The sequence below is a fragment of the Sander lucioperca genome, chromosome 19 (genome assembly GCF_008315115.2).
Source record: "Sander lucioperca isolate FBNREF2018 chromosome 19, SLUC_FBN_1.2, whole genome shotgun sequence".
In the NCBI taxonomy this organism is placed as follows: Eukaryota; Metazoa; Chordata; class Actinopteri; order Perciformes; family Percidae; genus Sander; species Sander lucioperca.
In genome coordinates, this window is record NC_050191.1 from 10,571,962 (window position 1) to 10,596,049 (window position 24,088).

The following is a 24,088-nucleotide window of genomic DNA, read 5'->3' on the forward strand; positions in this document are numbered from 1 at the left end:
CCTTTGCTGCATGTCATCCCCTCTCTCTCTCTCTCTCTCTCTCTCTCTCTCTCGCTCGCTCTCTCTCTCTCTCTCTCTCTCTCTCTCTCTCTCTCTGTCTCTCTGTCTCTCTGTCTCTCTGTCTCTCTACCCCTTTCCTGTCTCTCTGTACTGTATAATAAAAATGAATAAAATAACTAAATAATAATCTTTAAAAAAAATATGTAGAGAAGTTTAAAATTTGGAGACGAGCTTTGAACTGTTTAACAACTTGTAATACAGAATATAACATAAAGTTGGTCAAAGGACCAGTCTGAGATATAACTTATTGTTTTGACAGATTCCCCTGCCCTGATGTTGTGATCTAAATCTTCAAATAATTCCTCATTCAGCATTTTCCCTGCCCCTGAGGTTTATAGTTTAATTCATAAGACAGCTGAATTAAATTACATGAATCAAAACTTAGATGTGCCCAGAAGACTAAGTGGTCTTACAATCTGAAATATGGTCAAACATCCACTATATTACCGAGCCCATGTTTATGGTAATGATGAACATTGATGTGTTTTTAAATACTTTTTGGTCGAAGAATGGAGGTCAATGGCACATAGCAATAAGATATATATACAGTTTTTGGCTACAAGGGCAACTGATCCTACTCCTGAAAACTCATCACTTGAAAAGAACAAAGAAGCTTCCATCATAACACTGTCATTCCTTCAGATCCCTGCTATTATAAAGCCATTATACAACATGTATAAAAAGAAAAGCAAAAAGAAGCCACCTTTTAGCGTAAATGACATCTCCTCATTATGTGTGACTTGATCACCCCTCCCACTTCTTACCTGAGTCCTTCTCAAAGAAAAGACAGCAGTGAGTCTGTAGTAGCCATGGTAACACCTGTGACAGATGAAAAGATGGATGACAGATATAGTACAATACAGCTGAGTCACTCCAAGCACACACACACACACACACACACACACACACACACACACACACACACACACACACACGAACACACACACACACACACACACACACACACACACACACAGACTGAATGGAGGGGAGCAGCACAATAGGAACGTGTGGGCATTTACAGACAGAAGAAACTTGAGGAAGAAACTGTGGGTCCCCTGCATTCACAATGGATTCAATGGCACCTCCACCCTCCCTCCACCTCCAAACACATATACTCTAATTCTCACAACACCTCCTCACCCACACACCATGCATCATCCAGTGATTGATTGGTGCAGGAAACACCCTACAAGTGCAAAAAAAAAAAATCATTCAGCGAGTGACTCATCCATGCACTGCAGAACTTTCTATCATTTACACTTCTATCAGTCTGACCAGGTGCGACACGCTGGATTCACCTGGCTGGTCAGGACCCCCAAACCTCCATCAGACCTGGTGCACTTGAGATAACAACAACAGGCTTTACTGCAGGCTTGGTTCATGCACAAACACGACACCGTTCATCTTCCCTCATACCTTGTTCAGCGCTGACATCTTCCTCCTCAGAGAAGGTCACTTCTTCTTCGATAGTACACGGGCGGTTAATAAGTGAAAGGCGATCATGTCTCCTGGATGCCGTGAAAATGTTCATTGCGTTGTTCGTTAGAAACAGCTGCGACAGAGCGGCCGTAGTTTCCCATGATGACGGCGGCTTGTATGTGTTTTCTTGTCCGACGCAAGTCCTGATGTAGCGGCAGACTTCATTCTCTGGAGATGAATTATAATGCACTGATGTTGTTGTGGTCACTGATAGCACAGCTCCGCTTATGAAGGCAGCCAATATCAGACGCCATTTTTACGAAGTATGCACCTACAGTATAGCCTACTTATATTGATAATAAATAATAAACAGACTAACGTTACACGTACTGTAACTTCTCAACAGCCTAACATACAAAGTTAAGAAGAAAAACGTATTAAAAAGTAAAAGCATTCTTTTGAATCGATGCCAGCCTACATTAAATAAGCATGACGTAGCCTACACAATTCAAAGTGAATTGGTGAATAATAATAATAATAATAATAATAATAATAATAAACGTGGCTTTTACAATGGAAAACAAAAAGTTCCAGTTTAGTGTAGTTTGTGAAGGCTATAAATAAAATGTCCTAAATATTACATCACTGCATCTATATTAGCCTACTTCAGACCTACACATATGAGCTAAACTTACAGACAGAAAATAACACACATAGGTTTCATGTCCTTTACTCTCTGTTTATTTTTATTTTCTTATTCAATATTACTAACTGAATTTACATTGTACTTTTAATTATCAAAGTAAAAATTGCTTTACAGTAAAACAAGGAATAAAATCCACAACGAAAAAGTATAATTAAAACATATGTAATAATTCAAAATTAGTTAAGAGCAGGTTATTATTAGTTTTAAGAAGGGATTTAAAGGTGGATACTGACTTTGCATGTGCTGCCTGATGATTAAAATAACTGACATTTTACCCCGTGAAGATCTTATTGAAATAATTTGTAATATTTAAAGGATGTCCTTCAACAACTACTGTTGACCCAAGTGTCCTTGCACTTTACTCCAGCAGAGCTTCATGACAAGCCAGTGTCTCACTGCTGTGTCACTGGGCAGCTGCTGTGGGGTTTGTTATCAGCAGTGTACTGGTAAAGTACAAGCTCAGTGTGTATTTCTTTAAAAAATAGTTCTCATAATTGACATCCAGACTGGGACAGTCTTCTCCAACACACCCTAATCTAATGTACCTCTCTTTGTCTCCTAGAGAAGACATCAGCCCAGAACTTACAAAAGTTCCTTCTCATCTTCCTCAAGCTTGATAATTATAAAAAATTATCTTTTAATATTTGCTTATCTAAAGGGAAGTTTGCAGAAAAATAAAGTTTTGTTTCAAAGTGCCTTAAGCTTTGGAGCCAATGTTTATGGTAATTAAAATGAGTGGGATAAGTGTGAAGAAATCTGGTGAGATTGAGTTGTGATGCTAAGAAACTGATCTTTGCAGTGTGGTGTACAGGAAAGGTCACTGAGAAACCATGGGTACAGTGCATAAAACAGCCAGAAGCAAAAGAAACTGCCTGAATCGCTAAAGCTTTGCTCACACTGCAGACACAAATAGATTGTACACAGTAAAAATCAATCAGTCCTTATAACATTACTCTAACAATGATTACAACCTTTCGCAACAAGAAAACTTACACACAGTGTTCACTGCTCAGTCAAAATGTCTCTGCAAGTACATTTTAGTTAAATGGAATGAAAATGATTTGTGTCTGGAAGGTAGAAGAAAGAAAATCAGAAGTCTGAGACACTGCAGCATATGTTGAAAATTGACAATAATGATAGTATACACATTTTGCATAAATAGGAAAACAAACTCCCAAAACACTGTTATTGTGTATGAAGCTTACATAACTCACAGAAAGTTGACCCTTCACAAACATTTTGAAGTGTTTCGTTAAGTGTTATTTCTACTGTATGCAGTAGAAAAATTGACCAAACTCCCCATAGACCCACTGTCTAAGAATAATAAAGAAATAAAGAAAATACTGTGAAAGAGTTAGGGGAAAAGCTCAAACTCCACCTTTTTGAATGATCACAGTGCATACTTAAACTAAGTAACTTCATGCAAGAATTAAGACAACATAAACTTTACATTTTTTCTTTGTGAATTATACTTAATATACTTAATAGTTCTTTTACTTTACTGAAATAATTAAACAGACAGTGGAAAACCAAACGTTATTGCCTTTCATTATTCCTGTCAGTACTAGGTTTTGGTCACTGGAGGGCGCCAGAGACAATCTTCTTCACCGTGCTCTGTCCATGGTGCTGAAACATTTAAAGGTAGCCTACTCGACACTAAACTCTACATAGCAGCCTCACTCTGGCTCTCTCCATTGTGCTGAAACAGTCCAGACTTTCTTACTGTTGATTTTTATTTCAACTGAACACACCCACACACACACAGACACAGTCAGTGGTGGAATGTACCTATGGTAAGTACATTTACTCGCGACTAAGTACTGTACTTAAGTGCAGTTTTGAGGTATTTCTATTTTATCCTACTGTATTATATGGCCTACTCCATTATGTACTACATGTTGGAAGCCAATATTTGTGCTTTCTACCTTACTACATTTATTTTAAAGCTTCCGTTACTTTTCAAATACAAACTAATAATGTATGATTCATTATTATGGATTAAAATACTAATTTTAAGTAAAAGATCTTCTTCCACCACTAAATAAAGTCGTTTTTACTGCACCAATTTAATGTGTTTGTATTCAAATTCTATTGGTCCGAATATGACATGACCAAGACCTTATCTGAATTTTTTTCTTGCTTCTTTGGCAACTTGAATTACACTACTATCGTCTCTCCACTATTACAGTTCCCCCCACATATAGCATTCCTCCATCCTCTTTGTCTTTGTCCTACACTTTTTCATCCGATGACTCATCCAGCAGTTCTGCTGCCACTACTATGCTGTCTGTAGCAATGTGACATTACTGTGTGATGTGTCAAATGAACCAAAAGACAAACACAAGGAAAATGTGGCTCAGGAAAGATTTAAACTTATACTTTATATTTCACTTGTTTTCTTCACATTAGTTGACATCTGTCCTGTCAGTCTCATCTGCAATGTGGATAAATTCCTTTGAATTGTGACGTTAAATATACCCTAACTCTTTATACAAAAAAACACCTGTTAGTCTCATGTCCTGTGTGAGTTAATTGGTTTAAAGGTTGGTATAATTGCTTGTTTGATTCTGCCATTGAATTTAGGTTTCCATTTAAAGTATCATTATTGGAAATATTTGTTCTGGCTGACACAAACTAGAAAACAGAGAGGATATCTATTAGTCTTAGTGATGCTCGTCAGCCTGTGAGTACAAAACATAATAAGGGTATTCAGTACAGTTATCTTATTTCCACTCCATAATACAATGACTATGCTTTGCATTCAATAGTCAACATGGCATGCAATAGTGGTACAGTTAGAGCTCCCCTCATGCTGACCAATATGGACCAGTACGAAACAGGTGCACCCACTGGAACCTCTTCAATGACACTTGGAAATCCCAGTTCAGACTCCAACTTTTGGACCTGCTTACCTGGATTAGCAAAGTCATACCTGCTAAAGATTACTTGAATTGTTTGGTTGTTTTTTCTTTCACATCTTATGTGCTTTGACAGCTGCTATGAGACGTAACACACCTGAAGCTCTCGGCCTAATCTGTTAGCTGCGTGCCACCACACCTGCATTTAAAGATAATTAGCCTCCAGGTGTGACTGCTTCCTCGCGCTGCTTTCCCGCCGCTCTTTTTCTCAGCAGAAAAAACATTTTATTAAATATACGTCACATTATTTATTGTTTTGAATCGTTATTTTGTGTGAAAACATTTTCCAAACATGCATGATGACATTAACAACACTCATGTCGTCAATCCAACGTGCAGCTGCGCAACCAGTTTGTTTCTGCCTCCTTCTCTTTTTGTCGCATTGGATTTAAAGGAGAAGCAGAGTTTGATATTATTGGGAATTGGACTCAAGTTATAGATGGTGGCTGCCTTTCTGCAGCTGTGTGGTGACTATTGGATATCTGGAAACAGGATTGTTACAGTAACTTGAACAGTGTCCTTCGGGGGATTTGGGAGACGGGACGCAGAAAACGCCGACAGGGAGGTCTAGACACTCGGAGAAGAAACCCGCCGGACAGCCGGGGACCAAACTGGAAGGCGTCCAGCTGGCAGGTTGAGCAGGTAGGATCAATGAAACTGGAAGGTTACGGTGTGTGCAGTGTCGTTGGTTGGATGCAACGTATGTCACGGTAAGAATAGTTTGACAAAATAACATCACCCGCCCCGATAGGGATTGTTCTTTTTGGAGAGAAAAAAACGTGGCTCCTTGGAAGCGGGGATATGTAGCACAGCAAGACAAGTTTACACATTGATATAAATTACTCGTTAATACGGCATACAATTCACTTGCAACACCTTGATTGATTAGTCTTGGTTTTTAGAGTTAGTTCCCTTGGTAGCTTCATACCACGTAAAATGTTTTACGGAGGCCAGTAGTCAGCAGATGGACTCAGTGGTAAAAAAACAGAAAAAATAGATTATTTTGAAATGTAATGCGTCATAGGAAATCATGTGCATACCGAATTCCCCTCGGGATAGCAACATCTTCCTGAGGTTAGTTATGACGTTTAATGTATGTGTCTTTTCTCAATAACCACGGCAACCTTAAATTACTAGATTATTTAATGAGGTTTTGTTTTGTTTTTTTGTAGGGGAATCGGCCATGTGTTACAAATGATATAATGCCACAACACTGCAGAAGAGCCAGTGTATAATTGTTAAAAAGGATGTTATCATTTTAACAGAACCGTGGCTTATTTTTTTTATCAACATATTTGTTACTTTATGTCAAATGTATGTAAAAGCTGTTTAACTGTCAGCCCTTAAATCTTGAGTAGGCCTTAAAAACATCTGACAGAGCATTGTGGGGTGGTCAACCAAAACTGCAGACAGTGACTGTTGTAGGCTACTGTCCAAATGGTATAGTAGAAGTATGTTCTATAAGAAACAGTAATCTTATAGAAACCCAGCTGCCATGTTAGGGAGATGTTTGGGCTCCAAGCTTAGAAGATTCTGCACTAAATATTTCCTGAGTAAAAGTCTTGTGAGGCTCTATCTTGACATGTTTCACTCCTTTCGTTCTGCTGATCAAGAGTTCAGTAGTGAGTCATATTCATGAAATATTTATCTTCATTCCCTCCTGTCCAGACAGCAGTGGGCCTCACAAAACAGAGGATGCAGTGAAGGACACTGGCCTATCCAGATACCCACCCCTGCTGGATCATGGGTAACCAGACTGGCAGAGACAACCATGGCACTACAGGTACCTGAGGACAAAGGCAAACAATGGCTGATTTTTATTTCTTATTTTATATATATATATACACTTTTCGAAATCTAGGTGATTGAGAATAAATGTTTAAGTTTCTGCACTGCTCATGGCCAGTTTTCTCACACATGCTCGAATTTACACCTTCTGGTTATTATATGTAAGACAGACCTTTTTGAGGGAATATTTTCTTCCTGGTTTCAAGACAGAAAGTGAAAATAAACTAGTTTGCAATCAGAACTTTGTAAAACGATTATTTTTGTGATGCTGAAGAGTAGCTAGAGCCTTTACACTGAGGAAGGCATCAGCTGAAACGTTTGTACTTGTTACTCTTCTACATTACAAAAGAATGAAAATGCAAAAATCATACATACAGAATATTGACAACTTCAGAATACTATTGTGTGAATCAGTTTATTTCAATTGGAATAGCAGATTTTACTGGCTTCAGCACAAACAATGGTGAGTGCAGTGATGTGTCATTACATCCCCCTAATTCTAAGAAAATGTAAAGACAAAGACCATTCAACATATGCTTTTGTTTACTTAAAGCACACTGATATAGTGCAAAGGCAGCACAAAGCATGTTCTGAACTGAAGCATGCCGATTAAGCAGGAATTAGACAATACTGATGGAAGAAAGCCGAAATGTTTAATTTTTGTGTAATTGTATACTCAAGGACAAGTTTACAAGGCTGAATCACAAAGTGGGGCTGCTGTAGAGGTGAGCATCACATGTCCACTGACTGACACTTTATAGATGTACCCTTTTGGTCTAAAAAACATTCTGTTGTCAGTTACTGTATGATCACAGAAACCTCTCTTGGCACACCGGAAGTGATGAATCAGAACTTTGCTGTGAAATAATACAAACTATATCCCAGAGGATGCAGAGAAAGTTAGAACGAGCAATGTCAGATCTTTCACCTCTCTCATGCCTTCAGTATCCTTCAGTTCAAAGCATCACTGTGCAGCTGTCATTTGGCTCGGCTAATGTGTGAAATTGCCCTGTGCAGCCTTCTTACTGAGGGCATTCATTCTCCCGCTTGCTCAGTTTAATTCTCACTTCCAGCTGTTTAAAATGCTGCCCCTTGTTTCCCTCTTTTGGCTGTCAGTATGCAGGAAGTAGGCTCAGGCTAGAGGATGAGAATAGCTCCAATGCTATAGCTGAGCAGACTACATCATGCTGCTGCCAAGGAAATGATGAGTCTGCAGAATCCTGCAGCACAACACAAGGACAAGGAGGGGAAGCATGAAAAGATCTGAGTTGAATAAGGTGGAGATCCTTGTAGCCTGCCGAAATCTGTTTATAACAAGTGTGCAGCACCATAAACGGCATACTGCCAACAACATAAAAATCACAAAGCTTATTTTTCACTGACCGGTGACACTTGAGATGATATTTCAGGATACAGAAGCCAAGCCAAACTGCTTTTAAAAAAAAAAAAAAAAAAAAAAAAAAAAATCACCACTCTAAACTCCTTTTTAAAAATGTTTTTCAGAGGCCCTGATGATGAATGTAATCGCTTTGTGGTGGCAGTGAGAGCAGCTGTGAGATAGTAGATCAGGGTAAAATCGCCTCTCCTCCTGGATCTTGCCACATTGGGGAACAGTGTGAGTGTTTTCCTGCCAAGACACTGGCAGCATAGGCTTTTTGCTGCATCAGTGAGCCCAGGACAGTAAATAAGGGAGCAGTGCTTACATCTGCAACGAGGAAAAGAAGAGGGGGGCTTTGCATTCAGCAGACTTTTTTTTTTTTTTTTTTAACTTAGATGATTTTAAGCTCAGGACAGTCATTTTTTTTCTCTTTTATCTCTCTGATGTTCTTTTGCTCCCCATCTGTTTTACAATTTATTTCCCTCGATTAGGTTCTCCTTTAGATTTCTTCCACACAGCTCCAACCACGCCCTCAGAGGCAGAGCTGACTGCCATGGCCTTATCCTCTGCAGCTTCCTCCAGTAAGGCACAGACGCCATCACCAGCCGGCAGCACCACTCCCTCCACAATCTCTCCATTCACAGACTGGACACAGAAACTGCCTGCTCCCACAGAATGGGCTGTGATAAGCATAGACAGCATCACCTCAGAGACAAATGTGAGCGATGTAGCAGTGAGGCATGGGAAGGCAGCGGGCAGCCCGACGTCCCTGCCTCCATCCAGAGGATCACCTTCAGAGCAGAGCTGGCTGGAGCGGGATAGTGGACTGGAGCCGCAGGCTGCAGCAGAGAGAGCCGGAGAGGAGATGACCCTGGTTTTACTTAGTCTGATAGAGCACTACAGGGCCTCGCTAGGCCTGACCCCCAACACAGATGTTACCACAGGAGCAGTAGGTAGGTCCTCCATCTTTACTGTTTTGTTTTCTTAGACACTTTTAAGTAAACTGTTGCTGACCTCTGTTTGTGATCAGAAAAAAATGCAAAATGTGTCTCTGCCTTTTTACTTAAAGTAAATTGTGCTAACAAATATGAACAAGTCTTGAAAGTCTTGTCTTGCTTACAGATTATTGATAACTTAGAAAAACTTGAATTGAAAACTGTAGCTGTGATTCTTTGCATTTACTTAAATTCATCTGATTTAGTAATGCAACAAGGATGCTGATGTTTTTGCACTACTGAATTAATGCAGCAGATGGATGAAGTAAATTGACAAGGTAGGAGGAAAAAATTTAGAGAGGATCTACAGTGATGTAGTATTTGCTTGCAAATAAAAGAAGAAATGGTCAAACCCTGGTATTCTTACCCTAACCTTAACTAATCTCACTTCTCATGCCCAAACCTTACCAACAAACGCAATGAGTACTAGCCAATGAGAGGCAGGTCCTGCCATCACCCGTCTCTCCGGACCATCCATTCTAGCATCATCCTGTTTTATTCAAGATTTCATAAAAGTGTGCTATATGTTGGTCTTGAGTAAATAACGAATGAATGACCTATCCTAATTGCAGTTGTCAGACTTTTAAATCTATTTTCATTCAACCTTGTGTGCTTTTTATGTTAAACTTGTTTTTCAGAGCTGCTCAGGCACTTGATAACAGAGAGAGAGGAGCTGGTTGAGGAGGTAGACACACTGAGGGAGACACTCAGGGTGAGTTGGCACTGCAGGTCACATGACACCCTTAGGCCTGAATCTCACAAACATTTATTTGCTGTGCAATGGAGACGCAACTTTTTAGACAAAGGAATTTGGAATTTTTGCCTTATAACTATCTATAAATGTGACATCACTATACCATTCATTTCCAAATAGCCAAGGTTGTGGTCAAAAGGTTACATAAATTACTCGCCTTAGAGTACTTGAAATTAAACAAATATTCAAATGTTAAGAGATCAAAGGCACCAGTAATATCCAGGACTCTAGAGCACACCAAAAACTACATCGACAACTTTCAGCTTTTAAATTCAGATCAGTGTTTGTTTTCCATTTGTTTTTCCTTCTTTTGTCCTTCCATGGCAGACAGAGAGGTTGGAGTGGCATCAGTTCCAGTGTGACTTGCAGGTTGCGGTGTCTGTGGCCGACCGGCTGCGGGTCGAGTCGGAGCAGGCTCTGGGTTTGCTCCAGGAGAGCCACAGGGCCGTGGAGGAGCAGCTGGCTCAGGCCCTCAGCAGACAGCAGGAAAAGGACGGAGAGCTGGAGAGTCTGAGGGTTGAGCACAGAGACATCTGCTGTAAACTGACTGAACTCACCCTGCAGCAGCAGCAGGAGCGAGCCGAGCTGGACACTCTGAGGAACGCATGCAGGGTGAAAGACACAACCGATTGGGATGAACAGGCAGAGAGACAAGACTCTGAGGGGAAGCAGCAGCAGGAGGAAATACAGGAGGTGTTGGAGGAAAAACCCAGGGAAGTTGAAGCCGACACTGAAGCTAAAAATGTTGAAAAGCAAGAGGATGAGAATGAAACAAATCAAGAGGTGGATGTTCAAGTTGCGGGTCATGATCCTGAGGAGGCAAATGGATCAGGGAGCGTGCTGCTGACAGGGAAAGGGGTGGCAGAGGGATACATTCGTAGTTTGGCTGTGCTGGAGAAGAAAGTGAGAGATCCAAGGAGGATTGTGATGCTGTCTGAAAGATCTTGGTGAGTCTACGTGAACACTCACAACACATTCACCCCTGTTTACAGAAGACCGTATTTTAAAACATGCAAAAATTTCTTTTAGGAGTCTCTCTCGTCTCCCACTCCCAACTGATTCCTCCAGCCAAAATGGGACCTCAAAAAACACTAGCACAACACTGCCGCTATGCAAGGTACAACACTCGTTGAATTGATATGAAAATGTTCTTTAAACTATCATGATTATATGGATGGATATCTGGGGAAACACTAATATTATTGTGGGATCACATTAGGCATTTGTAAAATCAGTCTCTAAACCTTTCCAGAAAGAAGAGCCACCAAAACGGAGAAGGATGGACCGCATTTTACAGCGGCAGGACAGCTGGTCCAGCTTTTACCCAGGTAAGTTTAAACCTACAGCACCAAACCACCTTTATGTTCTTTTAGACCGCTTAGGAAGTGTACAGTCGTATGACCATGGCTGCATTTTTGTATCGCAGGAAAGCAGGATGAGGAACAAAGCTCAGATTCCATCAAGTAAGTAACCATTAGGCCCTTCTTCTTTATTGATATTGACAGCTCAACAGACATTGAAGTCTGTGTGTAAAAGAGATGGAAAGGCTGATAAATGTTTACCATGAATGAGTCAAATCAACCATGAAATCACATTTAATCACAAGCTCCGTTTGAACCTTTTGCACATTTGAATCTGCAGAAAGAAGCACTTGCTCTATTCTTTAATCTCCTTATATGTGGTTTAATGCTTTGCTGTATAATTAGGTAGCAAATTAAGTTATTCTTAAAACTGTAATGAAAGATTTTCTTGCCTTCCCAGACCTCAGGATGGTTTCAGTGCTCTGCTGAGGCGTCATGGCGGCTCCAGGAGAAACTCCTTGCTGCGCTGGTGCCAGAATCGTACCCAAGGTTATAAGGTAAGACAGCAGGATGTCACCATTATTGAAATATTTTGAAATTCGTCACAATCTGTAAAGATTAAGAGGAATTCAGGCTGGGCAACAAAAATACCCTTTTACCAGTTATATTTTGTCTTCATCAAGTATGTTTTGTGGCAGAATATTGAGATCACAAACTTCAGCAGCAGCTGGGAGGACGGCTTGGCATTCTGCGCTGTTTATCACACGTATTTACCAACTCACATCCCGTACGACACCCTCAACCGAGCAGACAAGGTAAAACCATTGCTGTTGGTTCTCAAAACAAAGGAAACGCATGCTATGAGCAGATTGTTTTAATCATTTTATTTACAAAGACTTTTGACTTAAGCACAAGTCTCAAAAGCTTTTACAGAGACAGAAAAGAAGAAAAAAAAAACATATCAGATATCAAGTTACAAATACTGATCTCTACACTCATAAAACTAGCATACCGGTTAACAATCAAGTCTAAATTTGTGTACTACAGAAAGTCACTCCTGTGAAAGAACCAAAAATCTCTTGTACTCACTTTATTAAACACGACAAAGGTCTGAGGACCAAAATATCGTTAATAAAGCAAGTAGAAGTGGTCGACAGTGTACTGGATTTTTTTGGTTCTTTTACAAGAATCCATGACTATAAGGTATGTCTGTAAAACTGTGCACCTGATGATGTAACGGCTGCTTCTGACTCAAATGTTTTTACAGAAGGAAAATCTGGACCTTGCTTTTAAGACAGGAGAGGGCGTGGGAATTACAGCCACACTTGTGAGACATTTTTCTCAACACATTTGTAAAGAACAATTGTGCAACTTAAACAGCTGTGTCCACTGGTCGTATAATCTTATCTTTACATGTTAACTGTGTGACAGACAGTGGAGGAGATGCTGAAGGCAGATGGGCCGGACTGGCAGAGGGTCCTGGGTTATGTCGAAAGCGTTTTCCGCCACTTTGAGATGTGACGTTGTTTCCTATCGTCTTGTTATTGTGCCTGGTTCGATCATTGTGACTGAAGGACTGAGACTGTTCCCCACAAGAAGGAGCTCTACTCATAATGAACCCAGAATAGCCAGGATTTAAAATGTGTGGGCAATATTAGACCTTGACGGGATTTTATGTATCAATACAATGTCCTTCACACAGAAATGACCCAGATGGGTACTAAACTTTGCAGTATTTTTAATTTTCTACATACAGTTCACACTATTCAGATCCAAATAGCTACCGGGTGATGATGCACAAGACACCAAAAGATTTGTCACTTTCTTTTTTTTTCTTTTTAAGTACAGGAATATGAACACCTGCTCATCAATTACTTTTAATTTTGTTACTGGGTGCTGGGTGCACTGGTTTTGCACTGTTTTCCTTTTCAAAAAATGAGCACTTTGATTGTCAATTTGTGTTATTGTTATATTTTTGTGTTTAAGTGGATGATTTCAGAATCTGGGGCATTTTTAAGTTTTATTTATCTTGACTAAGAGTTATTTTTATCATCAACCTCTGTTATACAATGTCATCATGTCTGCATGCACCCAAACCTAAAACCACAAAACAAAGAAAGGGGCAGACATGAATGCAGATGTTATGTTAGAAAAGTGATGTTTTAACCTAAAATGCTACAGTTACCCGTCTAAGGGAAGTTGCCTTTTGAAGAAAAGTATATATGAAAATGTGTGTAAAGCGCTTCAGTATTTCTAACATGGTAAACATATGACGATGTTGTTGCCAAAGCACTATTGCAATAATAAAGTTATGTATAAGGAAGTCATTTTCCCCCTACATTTTCTCTATTAATACCACACAGATTCACAGAAAAATGTTTAATATATAACAAAAGAATGGCATTTGATACATCTGACAGCATATAAAAATGGTATAATAAAAATTATTTAAAAAACAAACAAAAGATGGTAAAAGGCCCTGAACACCCACACAGGTTTTTTGTTTTAGTTAATCTGGCTGATTGGACCTCTTCCCAGGATTGTGTGTATAGAATTATGGACATCTTCCTGAGTCTCCTGTTAGTGTTGTTGCACCTGATATGGCAGCTTTATCCTTCTTATTGGTAGAAAAGATTTGTGATCTAATAAATAAAATCTGAGCTCTGGCCCAACTTCCACCTGAGCAGAGGTCTGATCAGCCAGAATAACTGAAATCACTTGTATGGGTGTTCAGAGGCTTTAAAGGAAAGGTGTATAAGGTTCAGTAACATAAGAAAATGGTCATAATGTAACCTTGTAACAAATAAATACTGAAACATTTAAAAAGCAATAATTTAACAGTTTAGCAAGGATGTTTTAAATGAAACCTTAATGTAGCTAAGGCATGAGTTTCATCTTTGTTGGAACGTATTAGTGTATTGAGTAAGAGAGTTCTCAAGAAAAGTAGATGATAGACAAGATCGCAGTATGTTCATGTTGATCCAAAGCATTAGATGAAAGTAACCTTGCAGTTGACTATTGACTGAAGAAGCCCTATGAAGCTGGAATGGCGCCTCCTATAGGTGGTGTTGACAGTGGTGGCAGGAGGAGAGACTTCAGTTTAACTGACATGGCTGCAATCTCAGGGTCTTGAGTTTCATACATCTTCACCAATCTGGCAAATTTTAGGACACCTGAAAGTGAAGCAGAGCCAAGATCAATGTGATCAAATGTGTCATCTACTCTGAAGGACATGCAGTCTTTGTGAGTACAGTACCTAAATATCTACATATGTTTTGATAAAATGTGAAATTATTGTGGGTTGTTTTGTCACTTGTCCGATATTCATACACAAACATTTACAGTAATGTATTAATTTCACTCAGCTTGAACAGATTGGGTCATTTAACTGTACAATAACCAAATCCCAGACAATATTAACTTTCAAATCATGACATCAATGTTATATCAATATATGGCTGAACTCTAGTGAATAACATAAATTCTACATACATTCTAGAGTTCCTAGAAGTTCAAATCTATGGCACGATATTCCCCTTTAGATGATGGCGCTATAAGGTCCTTTCTGCATGACACATCAGTGTTTTCTAGCCCTAAAGTAAATCTCGACGTTAGGCCTAGAATTTAATGCTGCCTTATGCTTACCTTCTCCTTCATTGTTGAAGCCGTAAGCTTTGATAACCTCTTGTTGAATCTGGGTGGCAACAGGCAGCACAAGCTGCAGCATTTTGCCCATGTCGTTGCAGGAACTTTCTCGAGCCTCCTCCATCCTTGCAGCGTTTTCTGGTACTGAGAAGGCCTGGATCACCTCACTCAGTACCACTGTGGAAGAAACAAACAAAACATCAGTAGCTGCTCCACTTCTACAGCATGTATGTTAACTGCAAAGCAAGTAGATTTCTTTTATGTAGCATGTAAAGACAGGATCTTGGAAATACAAGTTAACTCAATGTGCTTCAAAGGCACACGCAACAACCCCACAGACACAAACATACATCAGACAGTTTGACATGCCGTTTGTCCAATATTTATTCAGCAATAATGATGTGGGGCACATAAGAAAGACCAGAAAAGCTAGAAAATGTAAACTTAACACAATATAAACAGTTCTCCTCACCTCTGGTCTGCTCAACAGTGAGGGTGGGCTGCTGTGCTGGAGCTGAGGCCATGTCTGGAGAGAAAAGAGAACAACATGTAGGCTACATATGAACAGAAAGTAAAACTAGATGGAAGATGAAAATGAAGTCACCTTAGTTATAGAGCTACAGGTATTAGTTGATTAGTCGATCGAAATTAATCAATTCATCTATTTTGATAATTAATCGTTTCAGTCGTTTTTTTAAGCAAACCTGCCAAATCACAAGTCTTCGCTCTTCACTGTGATGATTTTTGCTGCTTTTCTCTGCTCTTCATCATTGTATACTGAATTTATTTGGAAAAACAAGCAATCTGAAGATGTCATCTTAGGCATTGATATTAATGGCCATTTTTTTTACTGATACAATAATATTTAATTCATAAATATCACTGGTAGCTATATCCAACACTGATGATCTATAGACACGGATGCTGTGTAACAATACAATCTATCTTATCTTAGTTCTAACGTTATAATGAATGTTAGAATGATGTTGTAAGACAGTGTGGTCTTTTAGGTAGCTAGCTAAGTTAACGTTAGTTGTTGGAATTACGTTAAAAGGTCCTAAACTTGAATGCTAGAAACCTGCTGTAAGATGATGCTATCTATCTATGTATCGTTTAAGTCTCACTAAAGTTAGTTAACCGAACTAACGTTAACTAGCTAGCTAGCTAGTCTTCCACAATGACAACATAAAGAACATTTTGGTTGTGCTGATGAGCTGGACGTTGGTTCAATGTCTGAACCATTGGCCGTTTGTTCTCTCTATCGATATCTTTGACTGTAACGTTAGCTTAGCTAAGGTTACCAACAGCTAAAACACATATATTCACGACAGGATTAACCACTAAACATTAAAGTGTAGAGGTTTGAAAACTCACCACTAATGAGAAAAAAACACAACCTAGCTTGTAGCAGACCTGTGGAAATCAGCCAATCAACTGGAAAACGACGCATTCTACGACAATTGAAAGCTTTTTGCGACACGACTTCCTTCTTTCAGATAGACGCGGAAGTAAAAAGGTAAACAAACGTCTCGCTAAGTATAGCATAATGAAATATTTCTAAAATGGTTTTAAAGTTGATGTTAAAGTGAATGACAGTCAACGTAATTGCAGTTGATATTATGTTAAGCTTTGTTGAAGCAACGCTGATATAAAGAAGTTTAAGTAAATGAGTTGTACTAGCGGCTCTTTTGCCACGTACACCTCATAATAATAACGTCAGTGTAAAGGAGCTGCTTGGGTTGATCGATGGAGCAGAAGCTGGCAGAGTTCAGAGCCAGACGACAGGCTGAAAATACTGTGAAAAAGGATAAGAGTGCTGGTCCACAGTGCAGTGCAGCGGACACAGCTGATCAGACAGAAACAACACCAACAACTGACAGTCAACAGACAGAAGACATCAGAGCTTTAAGTCAGAGCTCTCCAAGGAAGGTAAGACATCACTCAGTTTATCACGTGACAGCTGGATTTCTGTTTGAACAGGTCACAAGATCATTAACTTTCTGATTAAATGTTTTCTGAATTATTACTGATCAATCATTACTGCTGTTCACTGCAGTTGTGACACATCTAAGACTTTTATTTTATTTATGGAGCTACAGAAAATACTAGATCTAAGAGATAACATACAAAACACACGTCCCAAAGTTGTTAAAAGACACAAAATATGTAACCAACTAACCAATAATTTCATCATTGATTAATATGTCCATTATGATAATTTGTTTTTCATTTAATTATTATTTGTTCTATAAAATGTCCAATGCCCATCATAACTACCCAGAACCCAAAGTAATATCTTCAGATTGCTTGTTTTTGTCTGACAACACCCCAAAACCCAAATGTATTAAATTTACAGTAATATAACACATATAAAATTAGAAAACCCTCATATTTAACCTAAGCTGTACATTTGACATCAATTCAGTAATTAACTGTTCCAGCTTTACATGTAACATTAGATTACACAATAACATCGTTAAATGCCAATGTATATCAGTAGCTACTAACTGAACCAGAAAAATATATCCACAATGAATCCTGGTAAAAACAAAGTAAGGTCAAATGTAATCAATAACCAATCACGTCACTCAATAATACTCTAAAAGTCCCTCTTGTTTCGAACAACTTGATATTTAATGGAAGGTTAACTTCCACAGTACAGCATCTGACTCCATTATTTATGGACTGCATAGACCAGTGAGTGATTGATGCAGTGCTTCTGGAGAGTTCTTCTCAATACTAGTCGGTCTATAATGGGTGTAGTTTGAAATGTATCGGACTACAGTACTCGAGCGAGTAACAAGTCCTTTGCTCTTAACTGAAAACGCCTATAATCTCCTTTCATGTGGGCACCCAGTAGAGGGAGGCCTGTTTTGTGCCCAGACACACTGTAAGCAGTATGCCTGTGATGTTTAAATAAATGCTTATTGAGCTTATTGAACCTGCTGTTGTGTCTTCTCTGCTGCAGGACAGTAGTGATTGGCTGCTGGACAACGCTCTGGGAAGATGGCTGTCTTCGAGACAACTTGTCTTCTCAAACCTTACTTTGCTTAAAGTGCTGCTGTGGCTGGTGCTGCTCGGTCTGTTTGCTGAACTGGAGTTTGGCCTGCCTTTCTTCGTCATCTCCCTCTTCTACTGGCTCTATGAGGGACTCCGTAGCCCAGCTGACCGCGAGCCCGGAGAACTGAGCGCTTATTCTGTCTTTAATCCAGACTGTCAGCCTCTGCTGGGCTCTCTCACTGCAGAGCAGCTGGAGGGAGAGATGGGTTACAGACCTCTGGCCAACATATGAAGCGCTTGTGATTTGCACATTTGTATTAAATATTCAGATATTTTTGGTCTATCAAAAATGTTAACGTTATTCAAGAAAATACAGGGACTTACACAGTAGTAATTTCAATGTATTATTTCACACATTAAATTGAGATTGGTCTACTTACAGTTGCATTCCTTTTTCTGTTTCTTTTTTTAAGCAGTATAATAGTATCATCACTTAATGTTGTGGGAGAGGGATATGCCATATCAAAGTACCTCTTAGTGCACAATATAACAGATGACATTTTCCTTAAAATCTGTTTCATTTTGAACCTTTACTTCCATTTCCTGTATTGATCAATGTGGGTTTGGGCAGCAATCATTGACTGTAATATTAACAGTCTATGGCAGCAATACGCCACCGCAGTGTCCAGTCTGCCGTAAATCCAAAGAAGAAGAATGTGGGTTTAGTAGAAAATGTGGGAATGGTATTTAGGAGTGAAACAGATGGCTATATATATATATATATATATATATATATATATGTATATGTGTATGTATATATATATATATATATATATTATTGTATATATATATATATATATATATATATATGTATATATGTATATATATATGTGTATATATATATATATATATATATATATATGTATATATATATATATATATATGTATGTATATATATATATATATATATATATATATATATATATATATACATATATATATATATGTGTATGTGTGTATATATATATATATATATATATATATATATATATATATATATACATATATATATATATATGTATGTGTGTGTATATATATATATATATATATATATATATATATATATATATATATATATATATATATATGTGTATATATATATATGTGTATGTGTGTGTGTGGTTAAAAAGGAAAGTTAATCAAACAAAATGTATAGCAAGTATCTGTCCCCTTTACTAAAATGAAACTTGGACCCATAGACATATGGACCCACAGCGTGTATGAATAAATATTTCCTCCATAACAGCGAGAACAACTTTTATCGACAAAGCGTAAGCGAGCGAGATGCTTCACTCCCATCTACTTCCGCATTTGCTTAAAAGCCGTAGACTGCGCCGTTGACCCATGCAGATTGGATTTGTTTTTGTGTTTAGCGAGGACCAAAAAGACCAACGCACCCTCGTTTTATTTATGATCACTAATATATTTGAGCCGTTGTTAGCGTCCTAGTAATTTGTGTTGAAAGTATCATTAGTTAAGTTAGCAGGTGTTACCGAATGTCAGGACAACCTATCTTGCTAGCTGCATTAGCTTACTCGTGGACGTATGAGCTCACTATTTGTGTGGGTAGTTAACTGTCTTGTCAATTCATTTCGGCTGTATTACCACCACCGTCATCATCAGTAAGTATTTAACACATATCACCACCACTTCTTTTCTACCTGATGGTTATTGATAGCTAATTAGCCGGACGAGCAGATGTTAGCTGCTCATTGCCTGTTTACAAGCTATTTTAACTAACGTTAGCTAGCCGAATTGCTGTAAAAATAAATACAAATCATACACATACGTTGTGTATGACAAAGCTCATTTTGTGAAGTGGTAAGGTGAATCCAGTCTTTGCCACTTGCTTTTCATTGTCCACTTTCTGTAAAGTATTCACAGAAGAGTCATATGTTTAAGTTTTAAGACGAATTGGGTCTGCAGATCAATCTATTGAAAGATATACTTTTGGACATAGTGCATGGTCATCATCTCACTTTCAGTGCTAACTCTAGAGGCTGTACATTTAGGTTTTGGTCATGATTTAGAACAGGGGTCACCAACACGGTGCCCGCGGGCACCAGGTAGCCCCCAAGGACCACATGAGTAGCCCTCAGGCCTGTTCTAAAAATTAAAATTGAATATTGACATTATCTGTTTCCCACCTTGTTAAGTCATTGTTGATAATTATTGTGAGAAATCATTAACGTAATCAGTGTCTTCACATAGATGAGTATCATTAATAATCATATATAACTAAAGGGAAACTGAGCAAATTTGTTATTTCAGAAGAGTGTATCAAACTGGTAGCCCTTCGTATGACTCAGTAACCATGAAGTAGCTCTCAGTTTCTAAAAGGTTGGTGACCCCTGATTTAGAATGTGTCCACTAACAACTGTCCAACAACTTTCTATCAGCAATGTCTGGAAGTCCTGCTGTGGTCATGCGGCTAGTGGCCTCTGCCCACACTGTGGCTGAAAAGGCTGGGGCCATTGTGAGGAAGGTCCTTCACAGTGGAGAACTTGGCATTGTGGAAAAGGTGGGAGTGGGAATTAATATTTGGCATATATATCTTGTCCCAGATGGACACATTAAACAACACTCATACTGACCTGCTGTGGATATTTAAGGCAATTTATAATACAGGGAATAGTCTGAAATGAATTGTTTTAATCCTTTCCTCCATGCTCCACTGCACAGACTGGAGCTAATGATCTGCAGACGCTGGCAGACAGACTGGCACAGCAGAGCATTTGTGCGTCACTGTCCAGACATTTCCCCAAAATCACCATCATTGGAGAAGAGGTGAGCACATTAGACTCTTTGTTTAGTGTGTTGTTAAAATTAGGTCCATAGACAAACACACCCATACAAGATTATTCTAGTATTTGGCTTTTTTTAGAAAGAGAGTGAAAGACTGATTATCATGTGTCTAACTTGTTTATTAGGAGCTTCCAGCTGAGGAGATAAAAGAAGATCTCATTGAGGGCGGCCACTCAGAGGAAATCCTCCAGAAGACGTGTCCAGCGGAATATAGCGGGCTGAAAGAGGAGGAGGTAACCATCAATAGTATCAGTTAGGGTTATCATAATTGTTATAAAGAGGAGCAGTACGGTTGTATATACATAAATGTACTTCTTCTGAGTGTTTTTTTTTTCTGAATATCAGCTAGTTGTGTGGGTTGATCCCCTCGATGGCACAAAGGAATATACTGAAGGTAAGCTCTTCACATATGCTTCTTTAAAAGATCTGCCTGTGGGTGTGTGTTAAGTGCAAATTCTTCAATGTATGCTGAGACATTATTGTGAGAAACTCACTGAACAAATACACTTAGCCCTAAGGTAACTCCACCCGCTTGTACATGCAGTAGCTACCACATTCTGGCTCTGCAACGTGTTATCACTGCATCCAAGCTAACCCTGAACCTTGTCTATTAGTCTTTTATTTTTAAAGTCAGCAGCAGCGTATGATGTAGTAGTAAGAAAAAGTAAATATAAAAGTGTAATTAAAGCTGTTATAATAATCATTTACTAGATAATAAAGGCACAGCATCACATCACTTTTTTTTTTTTACATAGGTACTATTGATAGGGTTGTGACATTTTTTAACTGATCAGGTAATAATTATACTGACTAATAGTGTAATATCATTATTAAGTATATTTTATTATTAGTTATTGTTAATAATAAGTTATGACACCTTGTAAAAATAAGTCAATGCGCTGCACAAAAAAAGTTTGCCATTGTAATGAAAAAATGAATGAGGTTGAGCCTCTGAGTGTATGACATTTATGTTATGTTACAAAGACAAAGTCTGTAGTTATTATTGTAGTTATTATTATTTTTATTTATTTAAGCAATATTTAGGTTAGTTAACTACTATGATAACAGTTTCAGATTTACTAGGGATGCCGATACTGACCTTATTAAGCTGATGGGGTATCGGACTGACGGGACAGTAACTCCATCAATGTCAATGCAGGTTTCTGCTATTGGTTACATTGATTCAGTCTCGTCGGACTGTTCACTCAGTTTTTAGGGCCGCAACAATCCCTTACATCATGTTACTTAACATAAAAGTGACAAATCTGTTTCAGTGTGGTACAGATTTAAAATTAGTGGGGAAAATAGATCACTGGTATCAGATCAGTACTCTGTATTGGTGGGTAGCAGAGTCCAAGTATTAGAATCTGGACAGAAAAAGTCTGATTTGTCCATCACTAAATATCATCAGTCAGCGCAGATTAACAATAGTGGTTAAACCGTTTACTTTAAAAATGTTTTTCTAAGCAACAAGCAGAAACAAGTATTTTCTGCGGACATTGTAGAATGTGATAAATGATTCATCCTTTCATTATATTCTGGCAGTGAACACAACCTCTTATGCTAGATAGCCTTTAATTGAAATATTTGTTATTTGGCTTTAAAATGTTTCCTGTGCACCGATTCGTTGGGTTGCTTTCTGGCTTTAAGCTCTCAGAGCTTCACTATTATTTACCCTTTTCTTTCACTTCTTTGTGTATCCTTGCTTCTGCTGTCTACCTGTGTGTGTCTCTCTTTCTCTCTCTCTGCTGACCCCAGCGTCGAGGTGTCACCATCACCAAACTGAGGCCCAGATACCAAACAAAGGGTCGGACACCTCTCGGCCTCACAGCACAGCTCTCTGTATGGAAACTGATAGAAAGATTAACCCTGGCAGTGTATAATATAGTTATTCTGCATCAACAAGGAAGCCTCACTATAACTTCCTGTCATTTTCTTTCTGTCTAGCATGTCATTTCCATAATGACACTTACATGTAGCTGACCACATCACAAATATTTGCTTATGACCTAAAGTGCATTAAAATTGATAGCATCAAATGGCTTCCAGCTAACATCCTGCTATTTTCGGATTAAAGGGCTCCTGGATAATGTGACAGTGCTTATTGGTATTGCATACGAAGGCAGAGCTATTGCAGGTGTCATCAACCAGCCTTTCTACAACTACCAGGTACAGAACAAACTAAATGAACTTGTAGCCGTGTCCTAACAGCTGTCACTGGTTAATTCAAACCTTTTCCTCGTCAGCTTGGAGCAGGAGCATCTTTAGGAAGAACCATGTGGGGAATGCTGGGATTGGGCGCTTTTGGATTTCAGCTGCAGGAAGTTCCAGGTGACAGACGCATCGTCACCACCACACGTTCCCATAGCAACAAGCTGGTAACAGACTGTGTAAACGCCATGGAGCCTCATGAAGTTATAAAAGTGGGGGGTGCTGGGAACAAGGTGAGGTGGATTCAGAGTTAACTGGGGTCTTGTGTAGGGATGACTTGTACACAAAGCAGCAAGCCTGGTCATGTTTCTGAAATAATTGAAAGCTAACTTTGAGCTAAAACTTGAACTTTTTCTACTCCTAACATCTGCCATCACAAGAATCTCTGAAAGCTTTAGATCAGTATGTGCTGGTAAAGCAGGGCCCTGTGTTTGTGGTATTAAGCATTTCTTTTTGTGAACATAAATCAGTGATGGTGTAAAAAAATCTAAACTAGACCAACACAAAGCATGTAAGCTATTTTTGCTGTTTTTTGGGGGAGGGGGGATTGGACATGTCAATGTTTAAAAACCTTATCCAGCACTTTGATGGAAAATGTATTATTTACTAAGTGACCTTATGCTGCAAATGTTAAATGCTTACTGTAGCTCAAAGCCTTTGTTTTGTCATTAACCCCAAACTGAATGGGGAGTCTGCTAAAGTGGACAGGGAACCTGGAGTCTCATGACAAGAGATAAAGATGTTTTATAGCTATAACACTACCAGTACATCAGTAAAAGAGCCTGTTGATGGTTTTTTTTAAACAAATCATCTCTCTGCAGATAATCCAGCTTGTTGAAGGAAAAGCTTCTGCTTATGTCTTCGCCAGTCCAGGGTGCAAGAAGTGGGACACCTGTGCTCCTGAAGCCATTCTGCATGCTGTTGGAGGTAAAAACCATCAATTCTGTTGCAGCAGGTGATGTTTTAAAACGCATACATGTGTCCCTGTACAAGCTATAAAAGGTTTTTAACCAGTATATTTTATGGTCATGCATCTATAGGTTAA

The 24,088-nt window shown here is 38.7% G+C and overlaps 4 protein-coding genes and 1 long non-coding RNA gene across 14 annotated transcripts in view; 3 read left to right on the top strand and 2 right to left on the bottom strand.

The window, feature by feature from the left end:
- The window catches only part of bpnt1 (bisphosphate nucleotidase 1), a 29,774-nt gene that overhangs the window by 4,258 nt on the left and 1,428 nt on the right, over positions 1–24,088 (top strand). Inside the window, exons 1-10 of one of the 5 annotated variants that reach the window (XM_031322249.2) lie at positions 3,494–3,500; positions 10,142–10,146; positions 20,427–20,548; positions 20,710–20,814; positions 20,958–21,065; positions 21,178–21,226; positions 22,591–22,674; positions 22,910–23,001; positions 23,079–23,276; positions 23,865–23,970. In XM_031322249.2, the coding sequence (XP_031178109.1) occupies positions 20,429–20,548; positions 20,710–20,814; positions 20,958–21,065; positions 21,178–21,226; positions 22,591–22,674; positions 22,910–23,001; positions 23,079–23,276; positions 23,865–23,970 (862 nt within the window). In that variant the 5' untranslated portion in view covers positions 3,494–3,500; positions 10,142–10,146; positions 20,427–20,428. Of the gene's footprint in view, positions 1–3,493; positions 3,501–10,141; positions 10,147–19,367; positions 19,654–20,426; positions 20,549–20,709; positions 20,815–20,957; positions 21,066–21,177; positions 21,227–22,590; positions 22,675–22,909; positions 23,002–23,078; positions 23,277–23,864; positions 23,971–24,088 lie in introns of those variants that run through there. The other 4 variants (XM_031322246.2, XM_031322247.2, XM_031322245.2 and 1 more) reach the window with 4 other exon arrangements.
- On the top strand, positions 5,219–13,645 carry LOC116066275 (cytospin-A-like). Of its 5 annotated transcripts, none has more exons than XM_031322241.2 (12): positions 5,221–5,748; positions 6,775–6,889; positions 8,764–9,225; positions 9,906–9,979; positions 10,349–10,968; positions 11,051–11,138; positions 11,274–11,349; positions 11,448–11,484; positions 11,783–11,879; positions 12,006–12,137; positions 12,590–12,649; positions 12,754–13,645. In XM_031322241.2, exons 2-12 carry the CDS (start codon positions 6,850–6,852, stop codon positions 12,841–12,843), a joined length of 1,776 nt encoding a protein of 591 aa, XP_031178101.1. In that variant the 5' UTR covers positions 5,221–5,748; positions 6,775–6,849; the 3' UTR covers positions 12,844–13,645. The 5 variants fall into 5 exon arrangements, with proteins under 5 accessions (XP_035851375.1, XP_031178101.1, XP_035851377.1 ...); XM_031322243.2 differs by having other exon boundaries at positions 5,223–5,748; positions 12,021–12,137; XM_035995482.1 differs by having other exon boundaries at positions 5,219–5,748; positions 12,590–13,645.
- On the bottom strand, positions 7,294–8,419 carry LOC118493867. The gene is made up of 2 exons (XR_004895915.1): positions 8,278–8,419; positions 7,294–8,114 (listed from the first exon to the last, which is right to left on the bottom strand). It is a non-coding gene; the product is annotated as an uncharacterized LOC118493867 (long non-coding RNA).
- On the bottom strand, positions 13,687–16,592 carry grcc10 (gene rich cluster, C10 gene). Of its 2 annotated transcripts, XR_004895914.1 has the most exons (5): positions 16,342–16,592; positions 15,440–15,493; positions 14,968–15,144; positions 14,259–14,495; positions 13,687–14,217 (listed from the first exon to the last, which is right to left on the bottom strand). XR_004895914.1 is itself a non-coding variant. In XM_031322254.2 (4 exons), the coding sequence occupies exons 1-4, from the start codon at positions 16,415–16,417 to the stop codon at positions 14,356–14,358; spliced, it is 447 nt and encodes a 148-aa protein (XP_031178114.1). In that variant the 5' UTR covers positions 16,418–16,592; the 3' UTR covers positions 13,687–14,355. The 2 variants fall into 2 exon arrangements, 1 of the variants encoding a protein (XP_031178114.1); XM_031322254.2 differs by having other exon boundaries at positions 13,687–14,495.
- On the top strand, positions 16,660–18,414 carry saysd1 (SAYSVFN motif domain containing 1). The gene is made up of 2 exons (XM_031322253.2): positions 16,660–16,896; positions 17,936–18,414. Exons 1-2 carry the CDS (start codon positions 16,714–16,716, stop codon positions 18,257–18,259), a joined length of 507 nt encoding a protein of 168 aa, XP_031178113.1. The 5' UTR covers positions 16,660–16,713; the 3' UTR covers positions 18,260–18,414.

What these genes read in the sequence shown, in the direction of transcription:
- LOC116066275 (XM_035995482.1), top strand. Translation starts at nt 6,850, where the DNA reads ATGGGTAACCAGACTGGCAGAGACAACCATGGCACTACAG. An exon ending in CTGGTCCAGCTTTTACCCAG is followed by an intron (nt 11,350 to 11,447) that starts GTAAGTTTAAAC and finishes TTTGTATCGCAG; the next exon opens with GAAAGCAGGATGAGGAACAA. An exon ending in CCCTCAACCGAGCAGACAAG is followed by an intron (nt 12,138 to 12,589) that starts GTAAAACCATTG and finishes ATGTTTTTACAG; the next exon opens with AAGGAAAATCTGGACCTTGC.
- grcc10 (XM_031322254.2), bottom strand. Translation starts at nt 16,417, where the DNA reads ATGCGTCGTTTTCCAGTTGATTGGCTGATTTCCACAGGTCTGCTACAA. An exon ending in GTGTTTTTTTCTCATTAGTG is followed by an intron (nt 15,494 to 16,341) that starts GTGAGTTTTCAA and finishes TTTTCTCTCCAG; the next exon opens with ACATGGCCTCAGCTCCAGCA. An exon ending in CACTGTTGAGCAGACCAGAG is followed by an intron (nt 15,145 to 15,439) that starts GTGAGGAGAACT and finishes TTTCTTCCACAG; the next exon opens with TGGTACTGAGTGAGGTGATC.
- saysd1 (XM_031322253.2), top strand. Translation starts at nt 16,714, where the DNA reads ATGGAGCAGAAGCTGGCAGAGTTCAGAGCCAGACGACAGGCTGAAAAT. An exon ending in GTCAGAGCTCTCCAAGGAAG is followed by an intron (nt 16,897 to 17,935) that starts GTAAGACATCAC and finishes TCTCTGCTGCAG; the next exon opens with GACAGTAGTGATTGGCTGCT.